The sequence below is a fragment of the Ochotona curzoniae genome, unplaced genomic scaffold (assembly GCF_017591425.1).
Source record: "Ochotona curzoniae isolate NIBS_2020 unplaced genomic scaffold, NIBS_Ocur_1.0 scaffold_3835, whole genome shotgun sequence".
Taxonomy (NCBI): domain Eukaryota; kingdom Metazoa; phylum Chordata; class Mammalia; order Lagomorpha; family Ochotonidae; genus Ochotona; species Ochotona curzoniae.
Window position 1 is genome coordinate 20,140,982 of NW_024467114.1, and position 25,847 is coordinate 20,166,828.

General features: G+C 43.4%; 1 protein-coding gene across 4 annotated transcripts in view; it reads left to right on the forward strand.

The window, feature by feature from the left end:
* The window catches only part of KIAA0895 (KIAA0895 ortholog), a 40,214-nt gene that overhangs the window by 8,419 nt on the left and 5,948 nt on the right, over positions 1–25,847 (forward strand). The window contains exons 1-5 of one of the 4 annotated variants that reach the window (XM_040964770.1): positions 3,961–3,985; positions 11,418–12,115; positions 18,953–19,096; positions 20,203–20,335; positions 21,721–22,026. In XM_040964770.1, the coding sequence (XP_040820704.1) occupies positions 3,961–3,985; positions 11,418–12,115; positions 18,953–19,096; positions 20,203–20,335; positions 21,721–22,026 (1,306 nt within the window). Of the gene's footprint in view, positions 1–3,960; positions 3,986–8,607; positions 8,620–11,352; positions 12,116–18,952; positions 19,097–20,202; positions 20,336–21,720; positions 22,027–25,847 lie in introns of those variants that run through there. The other 3 variants (XM_040964771.1, XM_040964772.1, XM_040964769.1) reach the window with 3 other exon arrangements.

Below are 25,847 nucleotides of genomic sequence, written 5' to 3' on the forward strand. Positions count from 1 at the left end.
GTTGAAAGTGGCCAAGAGGACAGCTGCAGATGCTGTAGCCCATGCAAATACTAAGCAGGCAAAACATGAATCAGTAATTAAGTAAGCAGATGCACAGAGCTAGATGAGGACGAACAATCGCATTGACAAGGGTAGTAAAAGGAGAAGATGAGCACTAGCTTGATAAAAATAAAAAGCAGAAAATTTATTTTCTTGAAGTTAGCAAGAATATTTTGATACTAGACAAATGTACTTTAAAATGTTTGGATTATTTTTATTTGTACCTTTTTATGGTCCTTAGCACTAAAGATATTTAGAATCCAAAATGATATACAAGAAAACATTGGTCGAGTGTATATTTAAATCATTACACAAGTAAAGACTGAAATAATATTCCTGGTGTGCTACCTACATGGGTATCAGATTTGATTAGTTTTGGAATTCTTTTTTTTCCATTATTATTATTTCATTTTGATAATCTATACCTAGTTGATTATGGCTCAAAGGGTCGAGGGCTACAGGAAAGTGGGTAAGACCATTCTTTCCACATTCTCTTTTTCTCTTCCTGTATCTGGAGGAAGGAAGGGAGATAAAGGGAGAAGCCCCACCCAGCCTCCCACCCATCCCAGGGTCCCGAACGTGCGGCATGCTCCAAGGGTGTGCTCAATGATTTTGATAGTTCAACAGTTCTGAATTGCTGCCAATCTCGCCATTCTGAGCATGATGAAATCTCTCCAGAATCCACTGGCTGACATAGTCCACCTTAGAGTCTCTGTTTGCCCAGATTTTTTACTGCCTACGCGTGGGTAGGGTAGTTGATACATTTGTTCTTGAGTGTAATGAAATGCTGAGGAGGGAGGTACACCTTTGGTGCACATCACTCTCTAACTTGTATATATATGTACATTCGTCTTCCATTTAGGGCGCCATTTAGGACACCCACATTCCATAGCAGAGCAGCTGAGCTCAAGTTTTACCTTTGCTTCTGATTCCAGCTGCCTGCTGCGGCACACATGGGGAGGCACTGGGGATGCTCTAGTGGCTGGTTCACTGCTACCCACATAAGAGACCCAGACTGTGTTCTGGGCTCCTGGCTTCAGTCGGACCAGTTCCAGCTGTTGGAGGCATTTGGAGACTGAACCAGTGGGTGGAAGGTCTCCGTGTACCTTTCTCTTTTTGGGTTTGTTTTTTTAAATAGATAAAAATATTTTTAAAAATTATAATGAACAAAATAAAATTCAAAGATAAGTTTTAGAATCCATGCATTGAGAAGCCCTTAAAAAGTTCATGGAAATGGGTATTGTTATTTATAAATTTAAAACTTTATCTGAATATAAAATAAATGTATTTGTGAAGTTTCCTATATGCCAGATATTATTCTCTTTTTTTATTGGAAAGTCAGGTATACAGAGAGGAGTAACAGAGGAAGATCTTCCATCCGTTGATTCACTCCCCAAGCGTCCACAACAGCTGGAGCTGGACCAATCTGAAGCCTGGAGCCAGGAGCCTCTTCCAGGTCTCCCACATGGATGCAGAGTCCCAAGGCTTTGGGCCATCCTCAACTGCTTTCCCAGGCTACAAGCAGGGAGCTGGATGTGAAGTGGGGCTGCTGGGATTAGAACCAGTGCCCATATGGAATCCTGGCATGTGCAAGGCTAGAACTTTAAGTGCTAGGCTACCATGCCAGGCCCAGATACCATTCTTGGTCCTGGGAATCCAGAACAAATTAAAAAAAAAAAAATCATGGCACTTGTAGAGGCAGATAATGGTCAAGGGAAGTCATTAAATATATATATATAATAAATTAAATGTTAAGTGCTAGCTGGAAGAATTAAGTGGAGAAGGAGGTTATTTCAGAAATGAGAGACGGGAATAGAATTTCAAATTTTTATTTTCATTTTATTTGAAAAGTGCAGAAAGCAGTCTTGCACCTATTTGCTCACTTCCTGATGTCTCTAACAGCCAAGTCTAGAACAGACAGAAGCTATGAGTCCAGAACTCAATCAAGGTTTCCCATATGTGAGTCAGGGATCAAGTACTTGGCCCGTCATGTACTGCCTCCTGGAGGCAGGGAAATGGATCAGAATGGATCCAGCTGCTAATGCAACCAGCTGGGAAAAGCAAAGGAAGATGGCCCAAGTGTTTGGGTCTCTGCCGACCACATGGGAGACCCGGATGAAACTCCTGGCTTCAGTCTGGCCCAGCCCTGATCATTGTAGCCATTTAGGGAGTGAACCAGAGGATGCAAGATCTTTCTCTCTTTTCTCTTCCCTATCCCTCTCTCTCTCTTTCAAATAATTAAATAAATCTTGAGAGAGAGATGGATCCAGGACTCAAACCCAGACATTCCCAATATGGGATTTGGTGTCCCAAGCAGAGTCTTAGCTGTAGCACCAAGTACCTGCCCCAGGAGGAGAATTTTACATCAAACAGCTCTGAAAGTCTTCACAGAGAGGCGGTGTTCCAATGAATCCTGCAGCAAGTGATGGAGTGAGTCCTGTGGGTATCTGGGGGAAGAACATTCTAGGCTGGGAAAATCCCAGGTCACTGAGGCCTTGAGGTGGAACCGGTTCCAGCAGAGCTGAGATTCAAGAAGCCAGCCTCTGGCCATGGGTCTAGAGCTGAGGTCAGAGAGATGACCAGGGGGTAGGTCATAAAGGCCCTCACGGGTAGGGAAGGAAGCCGCTGAGGGGTTTGGAGTAAGCAGGGACAGATCTTAGTAACAGGAACACAGTGGCCACTAAGCCCTGATGAGAGAGAGAGAGAAGGTAAGGCTAGAAGCAGGGAGGCTCTAGGAGGTGGGTGGAGGGGGGTTCTAGCTACCTTCAGGGCAGAGATGGTATGGCTGGAACCAGAATGGCAACAAGTAGCTAGATGGCAGACACTTTCTGAAGATGGCCCCCCGCAGGATTTTCCTACAGAATTAAATGTGAGGTCACCCACTATCTGTGACATAGTTAATCTGCCTTTCTTAGAAGTGATGACAAATGCAAATTGTCACCAGTCATTCTGAGTTTGATGCCCCTTCATTCTTACATTTGAACACACTCTAACCATTGCCCGTCCATTCTCAGCCTGGAGGCGGTGTGGACTGTCAGAGCCAGCACTGCCCCGTGGGCTCCCTCTAGGCTGGACAGGGAGAGTTGGGCCTGCCATTCTTTTGATGGCTTCAAAGCCTGGCTCAGAATCTTACATGCATTAGACTCTCAAAAAAAAAAAAAAACTATTGATACGTGGTCTCAAGTTTCCCACGACTATTGTAAATGATTAACATTTGTGCAACAAATAAACAAAAAAGAACCCCCCCAAATAGCATGCAGATCCTATTACAATCTGCACTTTTATTCTTACCAGCCTAACCTGAACTTGGGCTCATTTTCAGGCACCTTGCAAGGAAAGGGCAGGGGAGACTGGCTTTGCAAACCACAGCCAGGGCTGAGTGTCACACCATTCCTAGGCGCCTGTCTTCCTATCTATCAACAGGAAGTCTCTGTCTGTCTGTCTGTCTGTCTGTCTGTCTGTCTGGTCCTATTTCTGTCAAGTTAAGCCGCCTTGAAAGGCGGGCAACATCTTTCGGATTGTGAGTGCAAACGCGGATATGCTCCCAAGGCATGCACCTGCTCGCTCTCAGTCCTTGAAACCGGCCTGCTTCGCTCGAGCGCCCCAAGCGGTCCCGCAGCCTCCGTGAAACCTAAGGCTTTGGGTCGGCACGGAGCGTTTCCTAGCAACGGGGGGAGCGGCCACGTCACGGCGGCAGCGGTGTGGCCCCCAGATGCACCTCCCAGCCCCTGCGGGTGGAAGGAGCGCTCCTCGCGGCGCAGCGCTCATCCGCACGCCGTGGCCCGCCCTTAGCCGCCTTCTGCCGCCCCTGCTCGCCGAGATCCAGCTCCCGCGCCGTCCCACAGCCGCTGAGGCCCGGGCCCGAGGCTTGACGCGGCCCGGCTGCCCCTCGGCCGTCAAGCCCCGCGCCCCAGCAGGACGATGCTGGAGTCCATTCGCGTGACGGGTGAGTGCGAGGAGGGAAGGGCTGGCCCCGGGGCTGACAGGGAGGCCAGCGTTCTCTCGCGGCCGCGGCAGCGCGTGTGCAGTGGGGCCGGCTTCCGAGAGCCCCCACGCAAGCGAGGTGGGCTGTGGGCACGGCCCGGGGTCTCGAGCCCGCACCAGAGGCGCGGGGCGCGGACAGCGGGAGGAGGGAAAGAGCCTTTTGTCACTCGTCATCAGTAAATGCATGCGGTGGAATCTAGTGAGCAAAGCAGCAGGGACAGAGTGCTGATCCCGCAGCTATGCGGGGCTGGAGATCGAAGTCCAGTAGGTGAACATTCCAGTTTTCTAGAACGCTCAGGAAAGGAGCATGGCCAAAAAGCACTCTTCTGTACTGCAGTGTCTGTGCCATGTATATTCTTCCAAGTACGTTTTGATTCTAGAACAATGAGAATGTGTCGAGTTGATGTTTTTTTTATTAATAGGCCAGGGTATAGTTCCGATTCGCTATAGTGATCAGATTGCAGATCTGAAAGTTTACCTGCCTTTGTGCTTTTAGATAATTGTATGTATTAGTGCCATTTTAAAAACCCTTACCTATGATGAGAATAACTTCCCAGTATATTTTCAGCACATGAGAAAACATTTGTAGGAGACAGTGTTCATCATGTGGTTCATCATCGTGACAAAGAACAACCCAGCAAAGGGAGATCCCAGCGCGAAGCTCGGCGTTTTACTTGAAGGCATCATAGTACCTGTAAAACTGACTTTCATTCCAGTGAAAACGTTTGTGACCTTAATCCTACTTACTGTTTGATTCCATGTTTGGTGCCCTCCTCCAGCCCCACAGATTGGTACCAAAAATGTGCAGGTATTGCCAAATGCTCCCCTGGTGGGACGTCAGAATCCTCCCTGGCTCTGGGAACCACTGTTTGGAGAAAAATGTAGTTAGTTTTAGGCACTACACAGGGTATCTGGGGCAACAAGCACATGTGTCAAAAATCACTCCCCCATAGTATAGATCACACTAATTGTACAGGCAGAATAAGGCTGAAGTTAAGATTGGTGGGCATTCTGGCCAACGGGCCGGCAGTACACAGCAGAGTGTCGGCTGTGAGCAGACATCTGAGCAGGGCTCTTTCACAAAGCGGTAGACCCACTCCTCTTGCTTCGGTTTGCTTATCAGAATTTGGTGGCAGTACAGTTATCACTGTAACGCTGCATGGTGCATCGCCTGGGAGATTTTGACAGTGAATGTCTGTATAATAAATCCAGGATGCATATGACACCTTGCAAGCCTCACACTTAACAATCCCTTTCAAGATAACAAACCAGGTCATTTTTCAAAATAGTTCCTTCTTTTCTGCCAAATAGCACTTGACTAATTAAAGCCGTTCTAGGGTCCTGTGCCCAGCATTCACTGCAGTGTCACAACACACAGCTTAGGAAGGAGGCATCCTTGGACACCTGCCTCCCCTCTCCTTCGCTTCTCCCTCACTGTTGACGTCTAAGATGCCAACGTTCTGCTTGGCAGAAGAACCTGATTGTCTTTGCTGACAGCCTTCTTTTTTCCCTCAGTTTGTAGAACAAACTGGTTGCTTTAGATTTCTGCAGTCAATATCTCACCACTTTGGAATTACTAATCATCATTTAATGTAATCTCAATATAACATTCTGGTCAAACTGCTGACTATACGAGTAGAATGACATCAGTATGCTAAATATGCTGAAAGCCACTACAGTGTGAACCCCCAAATGCAGACTTCATTATATTAACATTAAAGTTACCTTAGAATTCCAAATTTATTGAGTCCACCTGTTTTCCCACTTATATTATTTGTTGGGATGCTTCTAAAGGAGCTGAAAATGACATGAAACATAACAATCAAAACATTATTTCATAAAAGCTACTTGTAATGGACCAGCACTGTTTTCAGCATTTCACATACATTAACTTTTTAAAATCCTCACATCAACACTGCATGTATTACAGCCATTATCCCATTTTACAGATGAGAAAAGTACACCAGAGAGAAGCTAATTTTCTGGGTCAAGGTCACAGCTTCTCATAAATGAAGTCAAGATTCAAGTCAGACAGACTCTATTCCAAAGGCCATGTTCTCAGCCATTAGGAAAACCAGCACATTCTTACAATGACTGTACCCTGTGATTCGGGCCACAAAATTCAGCCTTAAGATGTTACTTAATATCAATATTACATTATCTGATAGGTTTTTTTCAAGCTAAGTTTTTTTTTTTTTAGCACACACAACTTTTTAAATCATTTTTTTGCCTTTGTAAACCACAGGCAAAACTTGAAGTAAAACCATTGTCCTTGAATATAAGTTTTGCTGTATGCAAAAATCAAAGGCATCTGATACATTCACTGAGTAACAGAATCCTGTCAGAAGACTCTACCGTTCCAGCCTATGCTAATTTATGACCAACTGGCATTATTTTATTTGTGATATAAGAAGTGACTAATGGGTCATCTGGAAATGGAGCACCTTTGGGTTTTTTTGTTTGTTTGTTTTTAGAGATTTATTTATTTATTTTTATTACAAAGTCAGATATACAGAGAGGAGGAGAGACAGGAAGGAAGATCTTCCATCTGATGGTTCACTCCCCAAGTGAGCACAATGGCTGGTGCTGTACCGATCTGAAGCCAGGAGCCAGGATCTTCTTCCGGGTATCCCACACGGGTACAGGGTCCCAAGGCTCTGGGCCGTCCTCGACTGATTTCCCAGGCCACAAGCAGGGAGCTGGATGGGAAGTGGAGCTACTGGGATTAGAACTGGCACCCATATGGGATCCCAGCATGTTCAAGACGAGGACTTTAGCCACTAGGCCACGCTGCTGGGGCTCAATGAAGCACCTTTGTAAAAAACATAATTTTAAAAAATGTTGGCAACACCGTTCTTCCTAAGATCAATGTTTGGCCATACCCCGTGAGTACACCTAGTTCCTGTTCACCCTACAGCAGATAGGCACATCCTATTAAACCTCACTCATTTTCTATTTTTTTTTTAAAATACTTTCCTGGGATTGTTTTTTTCCCCTCAACCCTGAGGCAGCCAAACCTTCTACCCTTTCTGTTCCCTCAAATATCCTCTTCTCTTGGCCACTCCTCTGGTCACCCTTTGATAAGCTGCATGGTGAACAAAAGGTCATTACTCAATGTATATAAAATTACAGGCCTGACAGGTGCTTTGAGGCAGAAGTGAGAGGTGTTAGGGAGGGTCTACAATGAGAACATCAAAGACTTCCTGCCCAAGTGCTGTTTCATTGTAGCATCGGTGGGTGCGGAAGGGCTCCACAGAGGTACAGAGCAGCGCAGAAGAGGTGCTGCAGGGGACAGGCGGATGAGTAGACGGACTGGCAGCATGAGGACCCTGGACTGCAGACACAGGGAGGCAGCAGTAGGAGTTGAGACTGCAGAGGCAGAGGCCGTGGATAGCTTACCTCACCACGAGGAAAACCCTGGGGAAGTTTGTTCTGGTGCATTCATTGGCAGTTCAGATGCAGTACATAAAATGGTCACTCTTGGCACAACTGTCATTGTGAAGAATAAAATATCCTACACAAAATAAAAGTGTCACATAATATTATTATAACTAATAGGTGAACACTGAAGCACTCCCAATTGGGACTGTGACAGTTTTAAGAATACTGGCTTTTTGAGTTCCTAGATGATGTTGGCTATGTATTTTCTTTTCTTGTGTGTGTGTTATTTAAGGATTAATTTATTTGAATAAGAGCTAGAAAGAAGGAGGAAGGGAAGAAAGAGATGGAGAGAGAGAGAGATCTTCACTTGTGCATTATACTATAATGTGCTATGTTTTTCTCTTTTTCCCAAGTCAACAATATTAACTGTTGAATTTAGAATTACTTTAGTTAACTGATTATTATGATGTAGATAAATTGGGCATTTTTAAAATTTTTTCATTTTTACATAACTTTTTTAAAAACCCAAGCTATAATACATACAACAAAGTACATAAGTCTGAGATAAATCTGTGCATGTGTCACATTGCCCAAAACAAAACATAACAAGATACAGAATGTTCCAAGTACCTGGCAGGCTCCCTGGGATACCCTGTCCCATGTTAGGACCCCTCCTCAAGCATAAATGGAATTGTACAGTATATGTTCTTTTCATCTGGTTTTGTTTGTTCTACTTTGAGATTCAGTCTTACTGTTACTTGTAATATCATTTTGTTATATGGATATGCCATTATTATTCTTTCTTTTGTTATTATTTCATTTGAATTTGAAGTGGTGAAACTCTATAAAGTGTTTCTTACACGGGCATTGCTTTGTTTTGCTGCTGCTTCTGATTATAAACAAGCAGCCTATATTTTGTGATTCTAGGTTTTTAGCGTTAGCTGAACCACATGGATGCATTTGGTACATCAGAGTTGGTTGAATAGTATTTTGCACCAGACTTTGCCTCTGGTGATTTTCCTTTTGGCCAGGGACCTTCTTTTATCTTTTTTAAACATTTATTTTATTTTTATTGAAAGTCAGATATACAGAAAGGAGGAGAGATGGAGAGGAAGATCTTCCGTCTGCTGATTCACTCCCTAAGTGGCTGCAGCGTCCAGAGCTGAGCCAGTCCGAAGCCAGGAGCCCAGAGCCTCTTCTGAGTCTCCCATGCGGGTGCAGGGTCCCAGGGCTTTGGGCCATCCTCAACTGCTTTCCCACGACACACGCAGGGAGCTGGATGTTGAGATTAGAACCAGCATCCATATGGAATCCTGGCATGTGCAATGCTAGGATTTTAGCCGCTAGGCCACCATGCCAGGCCCAGGCCAGTGACCTCCTAATTACTATGAGACATGAGGTTTAGAGAGCAGTGTTCCTCTTCTTCCTCATTCTTTTACGTGAGGAACGGGAGGCACCGATGGGCCTAGTGATTAGGCTAATATTACAGAGAGGTCATTGAAAGAGCTGGAATGGAGGCCAGAAATCCTGGCATCCTATTCTCCTGTTCCAGATACACGGTAAGCCTTCATTGTGTTGGTAATTTCAGTATGTTCACCTACTTGAATTTACTGGGGATCAATCTTATTGTTTATCCTCTTGATCTCAGTGTATGGAATCAGGTTGCACTGAGTGACTTTCTTTGATGAACAGATTCTTTTTATTCGCTCTGTGATCACTGCCAGACAGAAAGCTGATGGCTAAAGTGTCGCATTACACAGTGAAACCTTTAATACAGAATTTATGATTTTTAATTACCTTATTACATTTGAGTGAAAAAGCACTTCTTCCAAAGAAGTATATTTATGCTTTTAAATGGTTTTTGTTTGTTTGTTTGTTTTCCAAAAAAGGAGTCAGGGAATTTGTTGAATATATAGACAACTGACAGCTTTATCAACCTTTTATTACCTTCTTATGCATGTACCAAAGTAATTTTTTTTCTCAAAGTAAACAATAGTATTCAAAATTAGAATAAAACTTCAGCTTCCCTTTTACTTTGTAACACACCTGGAAATATGGTCAGTGTGAATCTGAGAGAGAAATTCGTGTTCATGCTGGTTGATGGACCAGTTGTCCCACCTGTGTGAACTTCAGGAGACAGCCAGCATTCGGCAGCATTGGCATTTGCTAAAAAATGTGCCATGACACTCCCAAATGCCAAGCCACAGATGGGGCTTGCGCAGGACGTGCCAGGCCCTCCGGAGGTAATTAGCCCATACCCGGGGATGCTGCAGCTCCTGGCGAGAGGGGTCTGTCAGGTGCACGCTGTCCTTGCCTGCCCCTCTTCCACACCGCACGGTGATTTGGCAGGTGGTTTGGGACTTTTTCTACAGGTCATTGATGCTTTATGACAAAAGAACTCTGAGTTCAGTTCATTGTCTTAGAATTAAGAAACCATTTTATACATGGCATATCAATTTTGCTTTTAAAAATCAGCACAATGTGATGTAACAGGAGTTGTTTAGTTTCATTGCTTGCTTTTCATCATGATGATCACATGAATAAAGAACCCAGTTCCCTCCCTTTAACTTTCGGACTGTGCCGGAGTCCTTACCTAGTTCTCCAGGCTATGATAGCCTTCTTATCTCTATTCTCTGACTCTTTCCCTTTCAGCGTCCATTTCAGCCTTCCTTTCATTGTCACCTAAACTTGTATCTTCTTAGGGAAGCTGACATTGTTTGGGGCCGCAGCCTGTCTCCCCGTGTTCCTTAGCTCATTTACCCAACCTGCCTACTTCGCACTATCACTTGGCAACAATTAAGTCTGAAACTGCTGAGAAACTGGGTCCCACTAACTGTGATGAAAGTTTTGTTTATTTGTCCTCTTATTTTTGACAGATTGAGTTACTAACATTTATAGGAAACCTTCTTGGTAACAATTCTCACTCTCAACATGACCCTGTGGGATTAATCTAGCTCCTTCCGATCTACAAATTGGTACCAAAAACCAGACATGTAGCCCCAGCCAGTTCATATTTTCATGCTACCTTTTAGCCATCAGAATTTAAAGTTCACATGCTGGCCTATAAAATGTAGACAAAAGGACTTTCCAAGTACCTTAATATATGTGAATATTATCCACTTTGGGCCTATCATTGTCTGCTTTAAAACGAATGTTTAGAACAGAATCTGCACGGTAGCGTTGTTGGCATGTTGGGATAACTATTTCTTGGCGCACTAAAGCCTGGTTGGCATCACCCCTACCCTCTCTGCACTAAATGCCAAGCACCCCCTCACCCCCAGCTGTGACAGTGTCTCTAGACACTGTGAGATGTCCCCTAGGGGCTAAAATGACTGTCAACTAGAAACTACTGGCTTAGAGTCTTCTGCTTTCTACTTCTGTAGTGATCTCCTCATAGGAATAGAAATGATTCTAGAACTTCAAGTAACCTGTTTATCAAAAGTGGTTGGAAATGTCATACTTAGGGTTCTTATTCATCCATATGCTTATTCAGTGAACATTGTCTACAGGTCTTGAGCTGCAGTCTTGTTCAGAACTTGAGCTGAAACGTAGACAAATTCAAACACTTGTTTTTTTGAGGTAAAATAAGGCATCACTATTCTTGTTTTACTGATAAATACCTTTATATTGAGTTTTAAGTTTCAAGATTGTTTGAAAATATTCTGAGTTTTACTATAGTATTAATGTAATTAGATTATATCCTATCTGAAATTTGTTCTCCTTAATCAATTGACTATTGAACTGATCTGTGTGTGTTATCTATGTATTAGACTTGGATCATCTGAGTGGTTTGAAGCTGAGAGTTTTTATAAATAATGTAATATCCATCCATGCAGGGAAAGGAAGTGGCGGTGTTTAGCCTGACCAGTTTAGTAATGTACTGTTTGATCTGTAATGTGTTCTGCTATGATTGTCACAGACTGTAAAGCTTAGAGCGCCAGCAGCGTGCTTTCCATTTGCTTCATCTGCCATCTCTGTTATGTCTTTTGTTTTGGTTTTGTTTATTAACACAGAAAAGCTTCACTGGCCTGAGCAAGAACTTGCTAAGAAGTCTATCCTAAATACACAAGAATCGCGGACTGTCGACAGCCAAAGAAGCGCCTCACACTTGTCCCCTGGAATTCTAAAGGACATTTTCACAACCGGAACCAGTAGCTATAATGTCCTACTGCAGAGCAAGGAGGAGAAAAGGCATCATTCGCAAAAACAGTCTTCCTCCAGCCACTCCAAAAGATGTAGGAAGCCCAGCAAATCTCCTAGCTCTTCTCGTAGCAAAGATGCACGTAGGATGAAACCCCCCGCGCCGGCGATGAGCGGTGGCACTTGGTACTGCCTGGAGAGGAAGCCTGCTGTTTTTGTCACTGGTTCAGTGTCAAGTCCTGCTAAGTTTATGCATGATATCTCTGTTACAGGGAGCAGCATAGTCCTGCCACCCAAACCCAAAAGCAAGGTCAGGCGGCACCACTTCTCCACTCAGCCAAAACCAAAGCAGCAGCAGCCACAGCTGTCTAGAAGCTTTGAGAAAGGAGATGACGCCTCCGGAAAGAAATTCTGTATACTGACGGCCATAAAGCCCACCAATCTAGAGAAGGAAAAACTCAGATTCTTCAGGTCTGACTATACCTACAATCCTCAGTTTGAATATGCCAATCCTGCTCTGCCAAGTGTGTTGGCTAAGCACAGTCACGCCTCTGACCGATTCCTTAGGCAGGTAAGATGCCACTTCTGTAGCACTTCATTTTGATGTAGCTGAACAATTATAAGCAGTAAATTCCAGTTATTTGCATGTATATTTATAATAAGGTATCTAGGTATCTAGGAGGGTGCTATCACTATATATAAATGACATTTTACTGATCAGAATCTATACACAATCTGTTAGGTAGACTCTAGGCCACCGATGTTAACTATGTTAGGAATAAAGCTTCAGTCTATGGTTCCAGACTTTCATTTGTGAGTTAATAAATGTGTGGCTTATTAGCCAACCCACAGACAAATGTTGAAAGATCTTCCTCTCTGTCTCTCCTCCTCTCTGTATATATGCCTTTCCGATAAAAATAAATCTTAAAAAAAAAAAAGATGGGGCCCAGTGCAATAGCTTAGCAGTGAAAGCCCTCACTTTGAACATGCTGGGATCCCAGATGGGCGCTGGTTCTAATCCTGGCAGCCTCGCTTCCCATCCAGTTCCCTGCCTGTGGCCTGGGAATGCAATCCAGGATGGCCCAAAGCTTTGGGATCCTGCACCTGCGTGGGAGACCTGGAAGAAGCTCCTGAGTCCTAGCTTCAGATTGGCTCAGCTCTGGCTGTTGCGGCCACTTGGAGGGGTGAACCATTGGATTGAAGATCTTCCTCTCTGCCTCTCCTCCTCTCTGTATATATGCCTTTCCAATAAAAATAAATAAATCTTTAAAAAAATAACAGATGTCTACATGCCATCCATCAGTGGAGTCCCAGCTCCAGCGCCCCACTCTGGCTTCTCATGCCAGTTTCCTGCTCATGCAGACCCAGCGAGGATGCAATGCTTATTTATTTATTTATTTACTTAAGAGTTATTTTATTTTTATTGGAAAGTCAGATATACAGAGAGGAGGAGAGACAGGAGACAGAGAGGAAGATCTTCTGTCCATTGATTCATTCCCCAAGTGGCTGCAACAGCCGGAACTGAGCCAATCCAAAGCCTGAAGCAGGAACCTCCTCCAGTCTCCCATGTGGGTGCAGAGTTCCTAGGCTTTGGGCTGTCCTCAACTGCTTTCCCAGGCCACAAGCAGGAAGCTGGATGGGAAATGGGGCTGCCAGGTCATGAACCTGGAATTTTCCTACTATTCAATCAAAGTGACTGTTCTGTCTTCCCAGGATGTCTGGGAGGAACTGACAGTCTCCCCCAACACACCTCCCCCCGGCCTGACCTGGCGCTGTGCACATGGATTTCATCCTGCTTCCGGTATAGGTCACATGTACCCTCAGATTGATTTAAATTTCTACAGAGTACCAGAAATCCTAGCTGACTTCAAATGCCACATCTTTAAGAATGCTCTTGGGGCCCGGCACGGTGGCGCAAGTGAATAAAGTCCTCGCCTTGCACGCCCGGGATCCATATGGGCGCCGCCGGTTCTATCCCGGCAGCCCCGCTTCCCTTCCAGCTCCCTGCCTGTGGCCCGGGAAAGCAGTCGAGGACGGCCCAAAGCTTTGGGACCCTGCACCCACGTGGGAGACCCGGAAGAGGCTCCTGGCTTCGGATCGGCATAGCATCGGCCGTTGTGCTCACTTGGGGAGTGAATCATTGGACGGAAGATCTTCCTCTCTGTCTCTCCTCTCTGTATACCTGCCTTTCCAATAAAAAATAATAAAAATAAATCTTTAAAAAAAAAAAAAGAATGCTCTTGATAAATGCCATGTCTGCTGTTTGGACCACTTGGTGAATAATAGACACTCATACATCAAGGCCTCTGCGAAAACGTGCTTACATTTCTGTTTGCATCTGAGAGATGTACAACCTAGTACCCTAAAAGTTTCTGTTCTCCCCCAGGGTGAGATGTCTGTCTCATCTACTTCCCCCCATTCCTCAACCCCCACCCTAATTGGTGGCCCCATGAGTGAGCACGCATCCTTCTCAACCATGTAAACATTATCAAAAACAAAATGAATTTATTATAACAAAAAGGAGCTACTTACTCTCCAGAGATTACATCCCTGTAAGATTAGTCCTAGTCACCGAAAGAACCGTGTGGTCTCGAGGGGAAAGAGTAGGAAGGCACTCTGAGGATGGACAGGAACTGACAGGAATCTAGAAATCCGAGCAAGCGAGGTTGCTGGCCACAACACAACCATAACCTTCCTAAGAACAAACGTATCTTCTTTCTGATACTAACACATTGAGTGACATTGTGATTTCTTATTAAGATATGTCCATGAGCAAAGGAGCATAGCTGCAATGATGGAAAGAAACAATTCAGTTTTTAAAAAGGTGTTTGGTTTCTCTCCAAAATGTCTTTTTCCATCATAACCATATTTGTTAGAGTGTAATTTGATATTAGTGTAACTCTTTAAAAAGCATTTATTTATTCGAAAGCCACAGTTACAGAAAGAGAGGAAGAGTCAGAGAGAAAAATTTTCCATCCAATGGTTCACTTCTCAAATGGCCACAATGACCAGGGCTGGGTGAGGCTGAAGCTAGGAGCCAGGAACCTCTACCTTATCTCGTTCGTGAGTGCAGGGACCAAGTATTTGGGCCATCCTCTACTTTCCCAGGTAGCTGTGCAGGGAGTGGGATCAGAAATGGGGCAGCTAGATTTCAAACCAGTGTCCGTGTAGGATATCAGAGTCACAGGAAGTGGCTTTTAATATGTTACATCATAATGCCGGCTCCAATGCTTGCTATAAAATAATAAATCACATATTATATATGCACACATATGCACATAAATAAGTTACATATTTAAGTAAAAAATCTGTTACAGTTGTGAAACTATAGTGTCCTGAATTTTTATTTATCACTTCAAAAAAAGCTAACAGGAGTTAAATGTTCCATGCTTCCAGGGACAACTTTGTAGTTACTGAGTTATTGAGGGGTATTTAAAATAGAAAACAAGAAAGGATTCTGATTCTGACAGCTTATTTTTTTCTGCATAAACAAAACATCACATTCCATGGCACAACGCATTTGCAATTATAGAGTTTACATACTCCAAGTAACTACCTAAAGGAACCCAACTTCATTATGTTAGCACAGAAATCCTGAGTTTCATTTTCCTGGTTGATGAATTTTAATATAAATATAGCATAGTGGGATCACAAAGCCAGAAGCCTGTGGTTTCTGGGCAGGATCATAAATGATTGCAGTGAGCCGCCTAGGCACAGTAGCAACTTAGAAATCAACATTTAGCTTGAGCCATGCTTCAGATCCTGTGGTATTTCATCTTCAGGGCTTAAAAATCTGAATTGTAGAAACATTTTAAAAAGTAAATTTATTTTCTTTTGATGATGTTTACAGAGTTGAGAAGGATGTATACTCATGTGGACCACTGATTGGGTGGGGAGGGTCGAAGAATGGGGGTGGGGAGACAATTCCATTTTTTTTTTTCTTTCCTGTGTCTGGGGCAAGGGTAGAGAGAAAGTGAGAGGGCTGCTCCCAGCATCCTAACTGCATCAGTACCCGGGGATGGGTCACAGCCACTTGATGTCATCCCAGGGTCCCCAATGTGCAGCATGTCCCAAGAGTGCTGATAAAACTGGATTTGATATGAATTCTCTGTCTGTAAACACTGATACCTAAATGTAGCTAAACAACAGACTGTCCATGTCCATGGAAACCTGCTCTGTGGACCAAATTTGTTTGTTGGTTGCCAGAATCCCCAGATCGGTTAAGCATGAGCCCCATTCTAGCAAGTACAAATGACAGGCATAAGGTAAAGACTATTAAATATGGTCCTCCAAAGATGCTTTTGGAATTTATAGTAGGGATGGAATAGGTAGTTAATTCATTATTATATGAAAACACACATATAACAAAAAAAATACATAAAAGCATAGATGGTGCTCTAAAACATGACAAGTGTTTCTTTTCCTTTTTTAATTGGAATAAAATTTAGTTTGGAGTAAACTGCCTTCAATAATAGGATACACTGGCATAAAATTTCTTTAAAAATAAGCTGTAATTGTGTATCTACGTATATCTGACTTTCAAAAAAAACCAAAATTATTCTTTTGAGCTTAGAATGTTCCGTGGTAGCTTTGTGTGTCAGGTTGGAGAAGTGAGGTCACCTCTTAACCCAATTGCAAGGAAGATTTTCTTACAAAGTTGGGAGCCTCCCAGTCAGACTGCATGTCCTTGGAAGAAGTTAGGACCTTGTTGACTTGTTGAAATGCTTTGTTGATTTACTCTTGGAAACATTCTCAGGTTCCTATCTTAACAGAGTCTTTCCTACAAAGCAGCTTGAATATCTGCTTTTCCCTTTGTAGGTGGCAAAAGGACAGCCGTAAGCTGTTTGTGTTTATAAATGTCTTCACCTTGTCACAGCTTCCTTCTCATTTTCCTACTCTCTTGAGTACATTCTGAGTTCCCCCAACCCTGGGAAGAATCTGGGCAGGATCATAAATGATTCCCAGGATCTGGGAATGCAGAAGGGCAGGATCAAGGCAGGGGAGCAGGCAGCGATGCAGGCCGATGTTTCCCTTCTTTGCCTGGCTGTCTTTCATTGAAGGCAGACCCAGTGTCTGAGTTGAATGTTCCCTAGGTCCTAGAGATATACAGCGGAATACACTGCTCATGACATGGCTTGATGGTGTTTTCACACAATGTTTTTAATAACTTTTGGCATGAAACAGTTTCATGTGTAGCATTTTCCACAGATTTTGGATTCATCATACTCGTATTCATTTTGCCTGGAAGCCCTCTTTTTTCCTTTAATAATGCATTTCTAGTCACTTTCAGTAATTTTACAATACTTTTGAAACTCTCTCTCTCTCGTGCATTATTCTCTGTTCCTGTGTCATTCAATGTCCCTCCACTGTCATGATAGGAAGGAGACCCAGGTGCTTTAAAAAAAAAAAAAAAGATTTATTTTATTTTTATTGCAAAGTCAGATATATAGAGAGGAGGACAGTCACACTGCAGCTACTGCTTTGAGAATCTCAGGATGCAAAGCAAACTTTTAAACACTAAACGAGCAACGGTGACTATTACTCCCTGGTAGCAAGTTAAATGAATAGATTTGTGATGACTCAATCAGGTCATTAGGGCCCATATAAAGAGACCCCAGAGCAGCGGTCGCTCAGTTAAATCTTTTCAACAGGAAGCATGAGCCACCTTTGTCAAACCATTGCTGGTAAGACCTCTGACAGAGACGACAGAAGAACCTTATTACAGCCCAATGTTTCAAACAGCGCTGTACTGGCCACACAAACCATAGAAAGCAGGCTGAACTTGGCCCTCTTGCCACACATTTGGATCCACTGCTTTAAAGTGTCTCACTGAAATTTGTAACAAATCTGCAAGAAGGACTATTCATTTATCTATCCATTCACTCATCCATTCTTCATTATGGTCACCCTCTGTGTGCCAATCCCTGACACCTCGATGGTCTTTAAGAATCTGGGTCTCAGGGCCGTCACAGTGGCCTAGTGGCTAAAGTCCTCACCTTGAATGCCCCGGGATCTCATATGGGCACCGGTTCTAATCCCTGAGGCTCCACTTCCCATCCAGCTCCCTGCTTGTGGCCTGGGAAAGCAGTCAAGGACAGCCCAGAGCCTTGGGACCCTGCACCCACATGGGAATCCTGGAGAAAGTTCCTGGCTCCCGGCTTCGGATCGGTGCAGCACCAGCTGTTGCGGTTACTTGGGGAGCGAATCATTGGATAGAAGATCTTCCTCTCTGTATATCTGACATTGCAATAAAAATAAATACATCTTTAAGAAGAACAAATAAATCTTTAAAAAGGAAAAAAATTAGGATACTGGAAGTGGGCATTTTAGCATAGCAGTGAAGGCAATTGTGTTCAGCTCCTGGTTGCAGCTTCTGGCCACTGCGGCTGCAGGAGGCAAGGGGGAGGCTCAAGTCCCTGGAGTCCTGCTACTCACATGGGAGCCCTGAATCATGCTCCCTGCTCCTGGCTGTAGCCTTAGCCCAGTCCAGGCCAGTGCACGTTTGGAGGGTAAACCAGTTGATGGCGGAGTTTGTTCCCTCTCCCTCTCCATTAAATTTGAAAACAGGAACTATACAGACTTTTATTCAATAGGCATAAGGCTCAGAGGAAGCTTCAATTCTGTGTTTGAAACCAGCCTCCGTGCCACACCAGTGGTGGTAGCCCTTGGATCACATTTAGATTAATAAGCCTTTTATAATAGTTTCAGAAACTGGTAAGGCAAAACATATTGAAGGAGTTGCCTATTGTAATAACTTTATGATACATGCTTGATATACATACATATGTAGTACATATATTTTCTAAGATATGATTGTATTGTATGAAGTATTACTTTGTTTTGTAAAAAAAAATTATGAAGGGTGAAAAGTAGATAGTATCCTGCTGTAAATAAAAGATGCAACGGTTCCTATTAGTGTGGTTTTATGGCCCAGAGTAGGCAGAAACACAGCAGTCTCTCTGGATTCTCACAGAGCTGGATTGGTTGGCCCTGTTGCCTGTTTTCAGGAGGGTGTTTTTCTTTTTTCCTTGTCTCAGTGGGACCTGCAATGGAAGGCCACGTGGAGACAGCCTTCCCGCTAAGTCCTTAGGTGATTTCAGAGAAGCCAGTGCCTGCTCTACTCCATCTGAGAGGTTCTCAGCCGTCAGCCATGCCTGAGTGCCTGGATGCCCAACCCCTCTATGTTAAGGAGAATGGATAAAGTAAAAGAATATTCCTGAGTTCACAGACATTTGTAGAAATTTGTGAGAATAAGTGGAAATTATAAAGGATTAGGAAAACCTGGCCCTTATGTTGCGATTTAGTTTGGAAACCAGTTAACCTGTGTCATGATAAATTAGAATATTGGCAGTTTACTACCCATTTCAAAGTAATATGAGGTTACTTACTTTGTCTCATTCTTTTACAGTCCATCAATATCATGGAGCTAACATTACAAAAATATGGAAGCTACGAGAAGTTTGAGCAAGCCACTGGTGGCAGCTTGCTTTCCAAGCCTCGGATCTGGAGTCATGTCAGGAAATACATGGTGAAGGAAGGCTGCCTGGGAGAGGTAGGAACCTGGGCCAGCATGAGGGTCCAGCAGCTGTATTTGACTCATCCTATTTGACACAATAAATTAGTCACCGAGAGTTTTCACTGAATATGAGAGGTCTCAAAAGAATCTGGAAGATTTTAAAAATATGTTCATTTTAGTGCAAGCGGCTTTTGAAATATATGCATAAGAGGGGCCTTGAAAAACTGCATAATTTGAAAATACGTATGCTGGGCCCAGCACGATAGCATAGTTGTTAAAGTCCTCGCCTTGCACACACCAGGGTCCCATAGGGTCATCGGTTCTAATCCCGGCGACCCCCTCCCTTCCCATCCAGCTCCCTGCCTGTGGCCTGGGACAGCAGTTGAGGATGGCCCAAATCCTTAGGACCCTGCACCCATGTGGGAGACCTGGAAGAGTCTTCAGATTGGCTCAGCTCCAGCTGTTGCGCTCACCTGGAGAGTGAACCATTGGACGGAAGATCTTCCTCTCTGTCCTCTCTGTATATCCTCCTTCCAATAAAAATAAATAAATCTGTAAAAAAAAAAGTACGTATCCTGAAAAAATGAGACATACATTTTTTTGCACCAAAATAAGCATTCCTGTTATTCATTCTTACATGAAGTTTCTGAAATGTCCTCATACTGTAAGTTTCCTTTTGCACTGAATTGTTTTAATGTACTCAGTTTTGTACTGTTTTCTCACTGCCACTTCTGTATTGCATATGCAGTTATATGAATTGCTCTATGAAAATTGTTAAGACTCTTGCCCTAGTGATCTGTCTCAAAGCCTTAGACTGGCAGCCTGCAAACTCTTGGTGCCTGTACCTTCACAAAACTCATTTTAACCAGGGACTCTGTTAAAGACACACACAGGCTCAGTCTGAAATTCTCTGTTCTTAGCACAGCCGTCCATTTTCTCTTTCACCCAAGAAGTTCTCAAAGGGTCGAAACCAGGAGACTCAAAGGTGAAGGACAGTACGTTAGGTTTCTTGGAGAGTCAAGGTAGTTGTAAACAAAAGCAAAGCCAGTCTTAGATCTCTGGGCCTGCTGCTCTCGGTGCAGGCTTCGTCCTCTTCCTGCTCCCTTATGTGTAATGTGTGCGGGTATGGCATGTCTCCTTAGATTGTGGTTCATCTCACCGAGGACCTGCTTTCCCGAGCTTCAATGACCGTGGTAAATGGATGTCCCACACTGACCATCAACGTTTCCACCGCACGTGAGCACTGGCTGGAGGGGATGCTGAGGCATGAAATAGGTACTCACAAGGCTTCTCCATTTGCTCATCTGTACTGTCAGCAGTTAGCCCTAAATAAGGACTCCTTTAGGAGGTTTTTCCTTAGTATTCACAGAAAGTCATAGCTGTCAGCTTCACCTGAATTAAAGGTAACATATTTTTCTCATTTCAAATTAACTTTTAAAAATATATTTTATTTATTAGAAAGTCAGAGTTAGAGAGAGAGAGAGCAGGAGAGACACAAAGAGAGATCTCCCATCCACCATTTCACTTCCCAAATGGCCTCAGCAACCAGGGCAGGGCCGGGCAAGGCCCAGGAGCCAGGAGCTTCCGCTAGGTCTCCCACACAGGTGCAGAGGCCTACGCACCTCGGCCATCTTCCAGTCCTTTCCCAGGTGCATTTGCAGGGAGTTTGATCCAAAGCAAAGCAGCCAGGACTTGGATTGGTACCCATGTGGGACACCCACATCACAGGCAGTGGCTCACACCTTAGGCTACAATACCATATCCCTGACTACCTTTATAAGAACACTGGCTAAAAAGCCAGGTTCAGCAAAATTATGCTTCAATGCTATAAAATGCTAAATACTATAATGAAAATAGACACAAGACAGCTGAATAGTAATCTATAGCCATTCTAAGGTGTATAGAACCCGGCTGTATATAAACTAAAATTGAAATGTCTATGAAGAAGTCACAGGATGTGGTTAAGAACTTGCATTTTTTTAAACATATTGGTTACTCATTACTATGTCAATTAACTCCATAACGTTATAAATTGTTGCTGATGTTATGTTGGGGCTTTTAATTGATTGGGATGATACTCTGCCGGCTCTACCTTCTGACCAGAGATGGTCTCCCCAACAAGCCGTTGAACTTATCTGGACAATAAGATGCTGGACTCTATGTTTTGTAGATGCTTGCAATGAAAGAATCTCAACTGAACTTGATCTGTGGTAATGAAACAAGGTGGAGGAATCCACCATGGGGGGAGGGTTTGGAGGGCGGGGGAATCCCAATGCCTATAAAACTGTGTCACATAATGCAATGCAATTAATAATAAGAAAAATTTTTTTTTAAAAAAGAGCACTGTTTGGCTGTGTTAAGCTTGGAGTCACTTAAATCATGTGGATTTCAATTACACCACCTTAAAGAAAGGGTTCAAATCACTGATCTTTGAGATTCTTTTCAAATAGTTCAAGTTTATGACTCTTCTCTTTAGAGAAATAATTTACTATAAAGGTTATGCCTCTTCTAATAAGCTATGTGGCCATTTGCTACTTTATTTTGATTTGTAGGCACACTTCAGTTTGGTTTTAGAATTGTTGATCAACTTTTTTGAGAAGTGAAAGAATTAGAACATGAATGGCATTACTATTTCTCATACATGGGCCTTTTCTTCTTAGGCACTCACTATTTTCGAGGTATTAACAACCTCCAGCAACCCTGGAACAGTTGGACTGGCCGCAAGAAACACAAGCTTAAACCCAATAATCCCACAGAGGAGGGCCTGGCAAGTCTTCACAGTGTCCTGTTCAGAAAAGACCCCTTTTTATGGAGGGCTGCCCTCCTCTACTATACCGTGTACCAAGCCAGCCAGATGTCCTTCTGTGAACTTTTTGAAGATATTGGCAAGTTTGTCAAGGATCCCAGTACACGATGGGATTATTGTGTACGAGCCAAGAGGGGGTGGACTGACACTTCCCAACCAGGTGAGTGTCCTCTGGCTGAAGGGCCCCTGACCTCCTGGCCAGGTGTCTAGTGATTTGGAGGACATCTTAATCCCTGAATAGAATTCATTCACCTTGGACTTTGTACCCAAGGTCAGTGCAGTCTTCTGAGATCGTATCTTCCTGGCATCATTTCTTACACAGCTCGTTTTGAAAACTTTAGTTCAACAGAATATAGAATATCACCCAGATACTCTTCATGTAGATTCACCAACTGATTTTTTTTTTTTTTTGGAGGGGCCAATTTTGCTTTCTCTTTTTCAAAAAGCTTTGTTGAGATAGAATTCATGTGCCTTACAGTTCACTCATCTGAAGCATATGCAGTTCACTGGTTTCTGGGGTATTCACGAGGTTGTGAAACCATCACCACTGACTTCAATGTGCTCCTGCCATCCCAAAAGGAAACATTATCCATCCATGGCCATGTCTGTTCCTTCCCTTCAGTTCTGAGTAACCAACTGCAGTGGTTTTTCAAGATTCACCCAAGATACAGTCATTTTCATTCCCGAATTAGTTGCCACTGTTGTCTGGTTGTATCACCATTTATTTATTTGTTTGTTGGTTTGTTTTTGCCAGCTGATGGACATTTAGGCTGAGTCCTTTTTTTTTTCTTTGACAAAGAAAGAGACAAAGAGAGCCCTCATCCATTTATTTACTTCTGAAATGCCTGCGGCAACCTCAGCCAGGCCGGGGCTTGAGCCAGGAGCTGCACACACAATCCAGGTCTCCTGAGTGGGTCGCAGGAGCCCAAGTGCTTGAGCCATCGCCACTGGGCTCCAGGATCTGCTTTGGCAGTGGTCAGAACCAAGCATGGAACCCAGGCACTCTGTTATGGAATTTGGGCGTCTGCTAGACCAAACACCCGCCCTTGCTTTCACCTTCTGGCTGTAGTGAATAATGCTGTTACAGAAATTTCTGTACAAAGTTTTGTTTATCTAAGTTTTCATTTCTTTAGGGTGTATATCTAGGGATGGAACTATTGAGTTTTGTGTTAATTCTATGTGTAAGCTTTTGAGAGGCTGACAAGCTATTTACCAAAGCAACTGCACTTCCTTGTATGAATGAGTGGTGCCGGTTTCCCACATCCCTGCCAATGCTTGTTATTTTCATTTGTCAGGTTGTCATTGTGAATGAGTGTCAAGTGCTGTCTTATAATTTGGATTTTCATTCCTTGTTGACTAAATGATGCTGACCATCTTTCCACATGCTTATTGGCCACTTCTGTATCTCCTTTGGAGAACTTATGTTTAGATTCTCTGCTCATCTTTAAATGTCTTTTATTAATGAGTTATTAACAGTTCTTTATATATTCAAGATTTAAGTCTGTGGTCAGGTACATGATTGAAAAATATTTTCTGCTTTCCTGTGGATTGTCTTTTCACTTTGTATTCACAATACCTGTATTCACTGTGACTTTTTTTTTTTTTTAAAGAAAACTCATTTATTTTATGCATTTGAGAGATATAAGGGAGAGGGGGGGTGGCAAAAAAAAGAGAGAACATGCCCTCCCATCCACTGGTTCACTCTCCAAATGCCTACTGCAGCCGGGCCAGCCTGAAGCTGCAGCAGTAACCCAGTTCTGACTGCCACCTGTGGCAGGCCTTCCATGCGAATGAGCAGGAAGCTAGAATAAGGGAGGAGGTAGGACTCAGAGCCAGGCACTCTGCTGTGAGCTGCCCTGTGTCATCTGGACCATGAGGCCAAACACCTGGTCCTCTTTGACTGTCTGAAAGTGAATTTTAGATGTGATATTTTATTGTTTAAATTTCCCCAGCTGTTTGATAGCCCTTTTAAAAAAAAATCCACATGCAGTCAGGGCTCACATGGTGCCTTCGGTGGTTGTGCCTGCTAGCCTCTTACAGCCAGGAGCAGTCTCTTCCACAGGTTTTGCTTTTCAAGATGGTGATTCTGAAGTCAAGATCAGTGTTCTTGGAGAACAGCCTGCAAGCTGGTGCGTTTGCATATTTTCTTACAATTAAATTCAGAGTAAACACTTGTGTTAAGACTGCTACATATGCGACAGGCATCCAGCATCAAGAGCTCCCCTAATAATAGAATGCCTTGCCATTAGAAATGCTAAGTTTGGTTTTTAATCAAGGTGGTGCCTGAGATTAGTTTCCTCGTAAACCTGTATTCTCCTCTAGGATCTGTGAGGTGACAGACTGGGAGGCTCCCCCTCCGGGGCAAAGCGTCAGGCACTGGTTTACTGTCTAGTGTTTGTCACTGATCACTGCATGAGTCTCTTGTCCCTTTGCCAGCATCTAGCACTGTGATTTCTAATATTTGCCTAAAGAAAATACTAGAAGCAGAGGTACAGTCATCATGCATGCTGATGCTCATAATCAGAACTACTTGTACTTAAGGACGTTGCTACAATAGAAGCCTTTATCACCAACCTTCAACCTTGAGATTGCTCATGAGGTTTTTGTCTTTAGTAAGAAAAGAGCAAAGCGTATGGCAATGCAAAAGCAGCTTCCTAGCCCAGCTTTGAGGCATAGCAGATAAAGCTGCAGTGGCCTACACTGCCGACACCCCATATTTGGGGTTGGTGCGTGTCATGTCTCAGCTGCTCCACTTCTGATCTGGCTTCCTAGAAAAAGCTACTGGCCTAGAAAAAGCAAGGTCTTGGGCCCCTGTCACCACATGGAAGACCTAGATAAAGCTCTGTGGCTCCTGGCTTCAGCCTGGCCCAGCCACAGCTGGGTGGCCATCCAGGGAGTGAACCAGCAGACAGACAGACAATTGTGGTCTCTCCCATGCTCTCTGCAGCTTGGACTTTAACATAAATAAGTACACTTTGTTTTTTTTCAAAAAGGGTAAGAATTAGAAAATAATTGTTTAAAAGCACCCTGACTTTCATATTAGCTCAATACATAAACACATTTTCTTCTAAAAGTACTTTTACATGAATTATTTGAGCTTGGAAATGTTCAGGTCAGTGGTAACTGAGCAGCCCAACCCACATGAACATTCCCTAACAGTGGGCATGGTTCCGTGCAAGTGTGGTGGCCAAGAGCCAGAACCAGGCAAGACAGGAAGCAGGGGTGGTTGGCCTTCAGTGGGCACAGTCACCCCGGCTGAGTTCACCGCAGTGTAGCAGCCACTCTCCCATCTCTGTGCCCAAATACAGGGCCCTCAAGTGCTGTTGCCACCCCAGGGAGGCTCATCACCTGCAGACTGCTCCGTTAGTTCTTTCCTTGACATGCTTGTTTTTAACTTTTTATTATGGAAAATTCTCAGGTATAAAGAGAATTAAGCATTACGGATCTTCATCAACACTGACATTTTCTAATTGTGCTTCACCTGTTCCTCCCATGTTACTGTTCTCTTGCAGCATTTTAAAGCCAATTCCAAAATCGCATCCTTTTACTCAATAATTTTAGTATGTACATCCAACTAGAGAGTATTCTTTATAATCCCCATGCCGTTACCATACCTAATAAAATTAGTAATTTCTTAACATATGACTGTAATATAGAATTGTAGGCCATTTAACAGTTTTTTTTTTTTTTTAAATTTAGAAATTTACATCAGGATGGGAAAAGGATTTTCTTTGTGAGTGAAACGTTCTTTTCTAAGTAGAGTCTGGTCTCATGAACTGGTTTTCCCTTTCATCCCTTCCTCATATGTCTTTACTTTGCTAACTCTGAGTGTTCCTTAAAAATCTCCTCGTTGTCTGCACAGGGATGATTAGTGTCAAAGTCACCCAGAGGGTTTTTTAAGCCAGTTTCATTTAGTATGAGGAATTCCAAAAATCCTGTGTCCCACCCTGCCCCCGTTGAGACCTATTTACTCCCAGACTG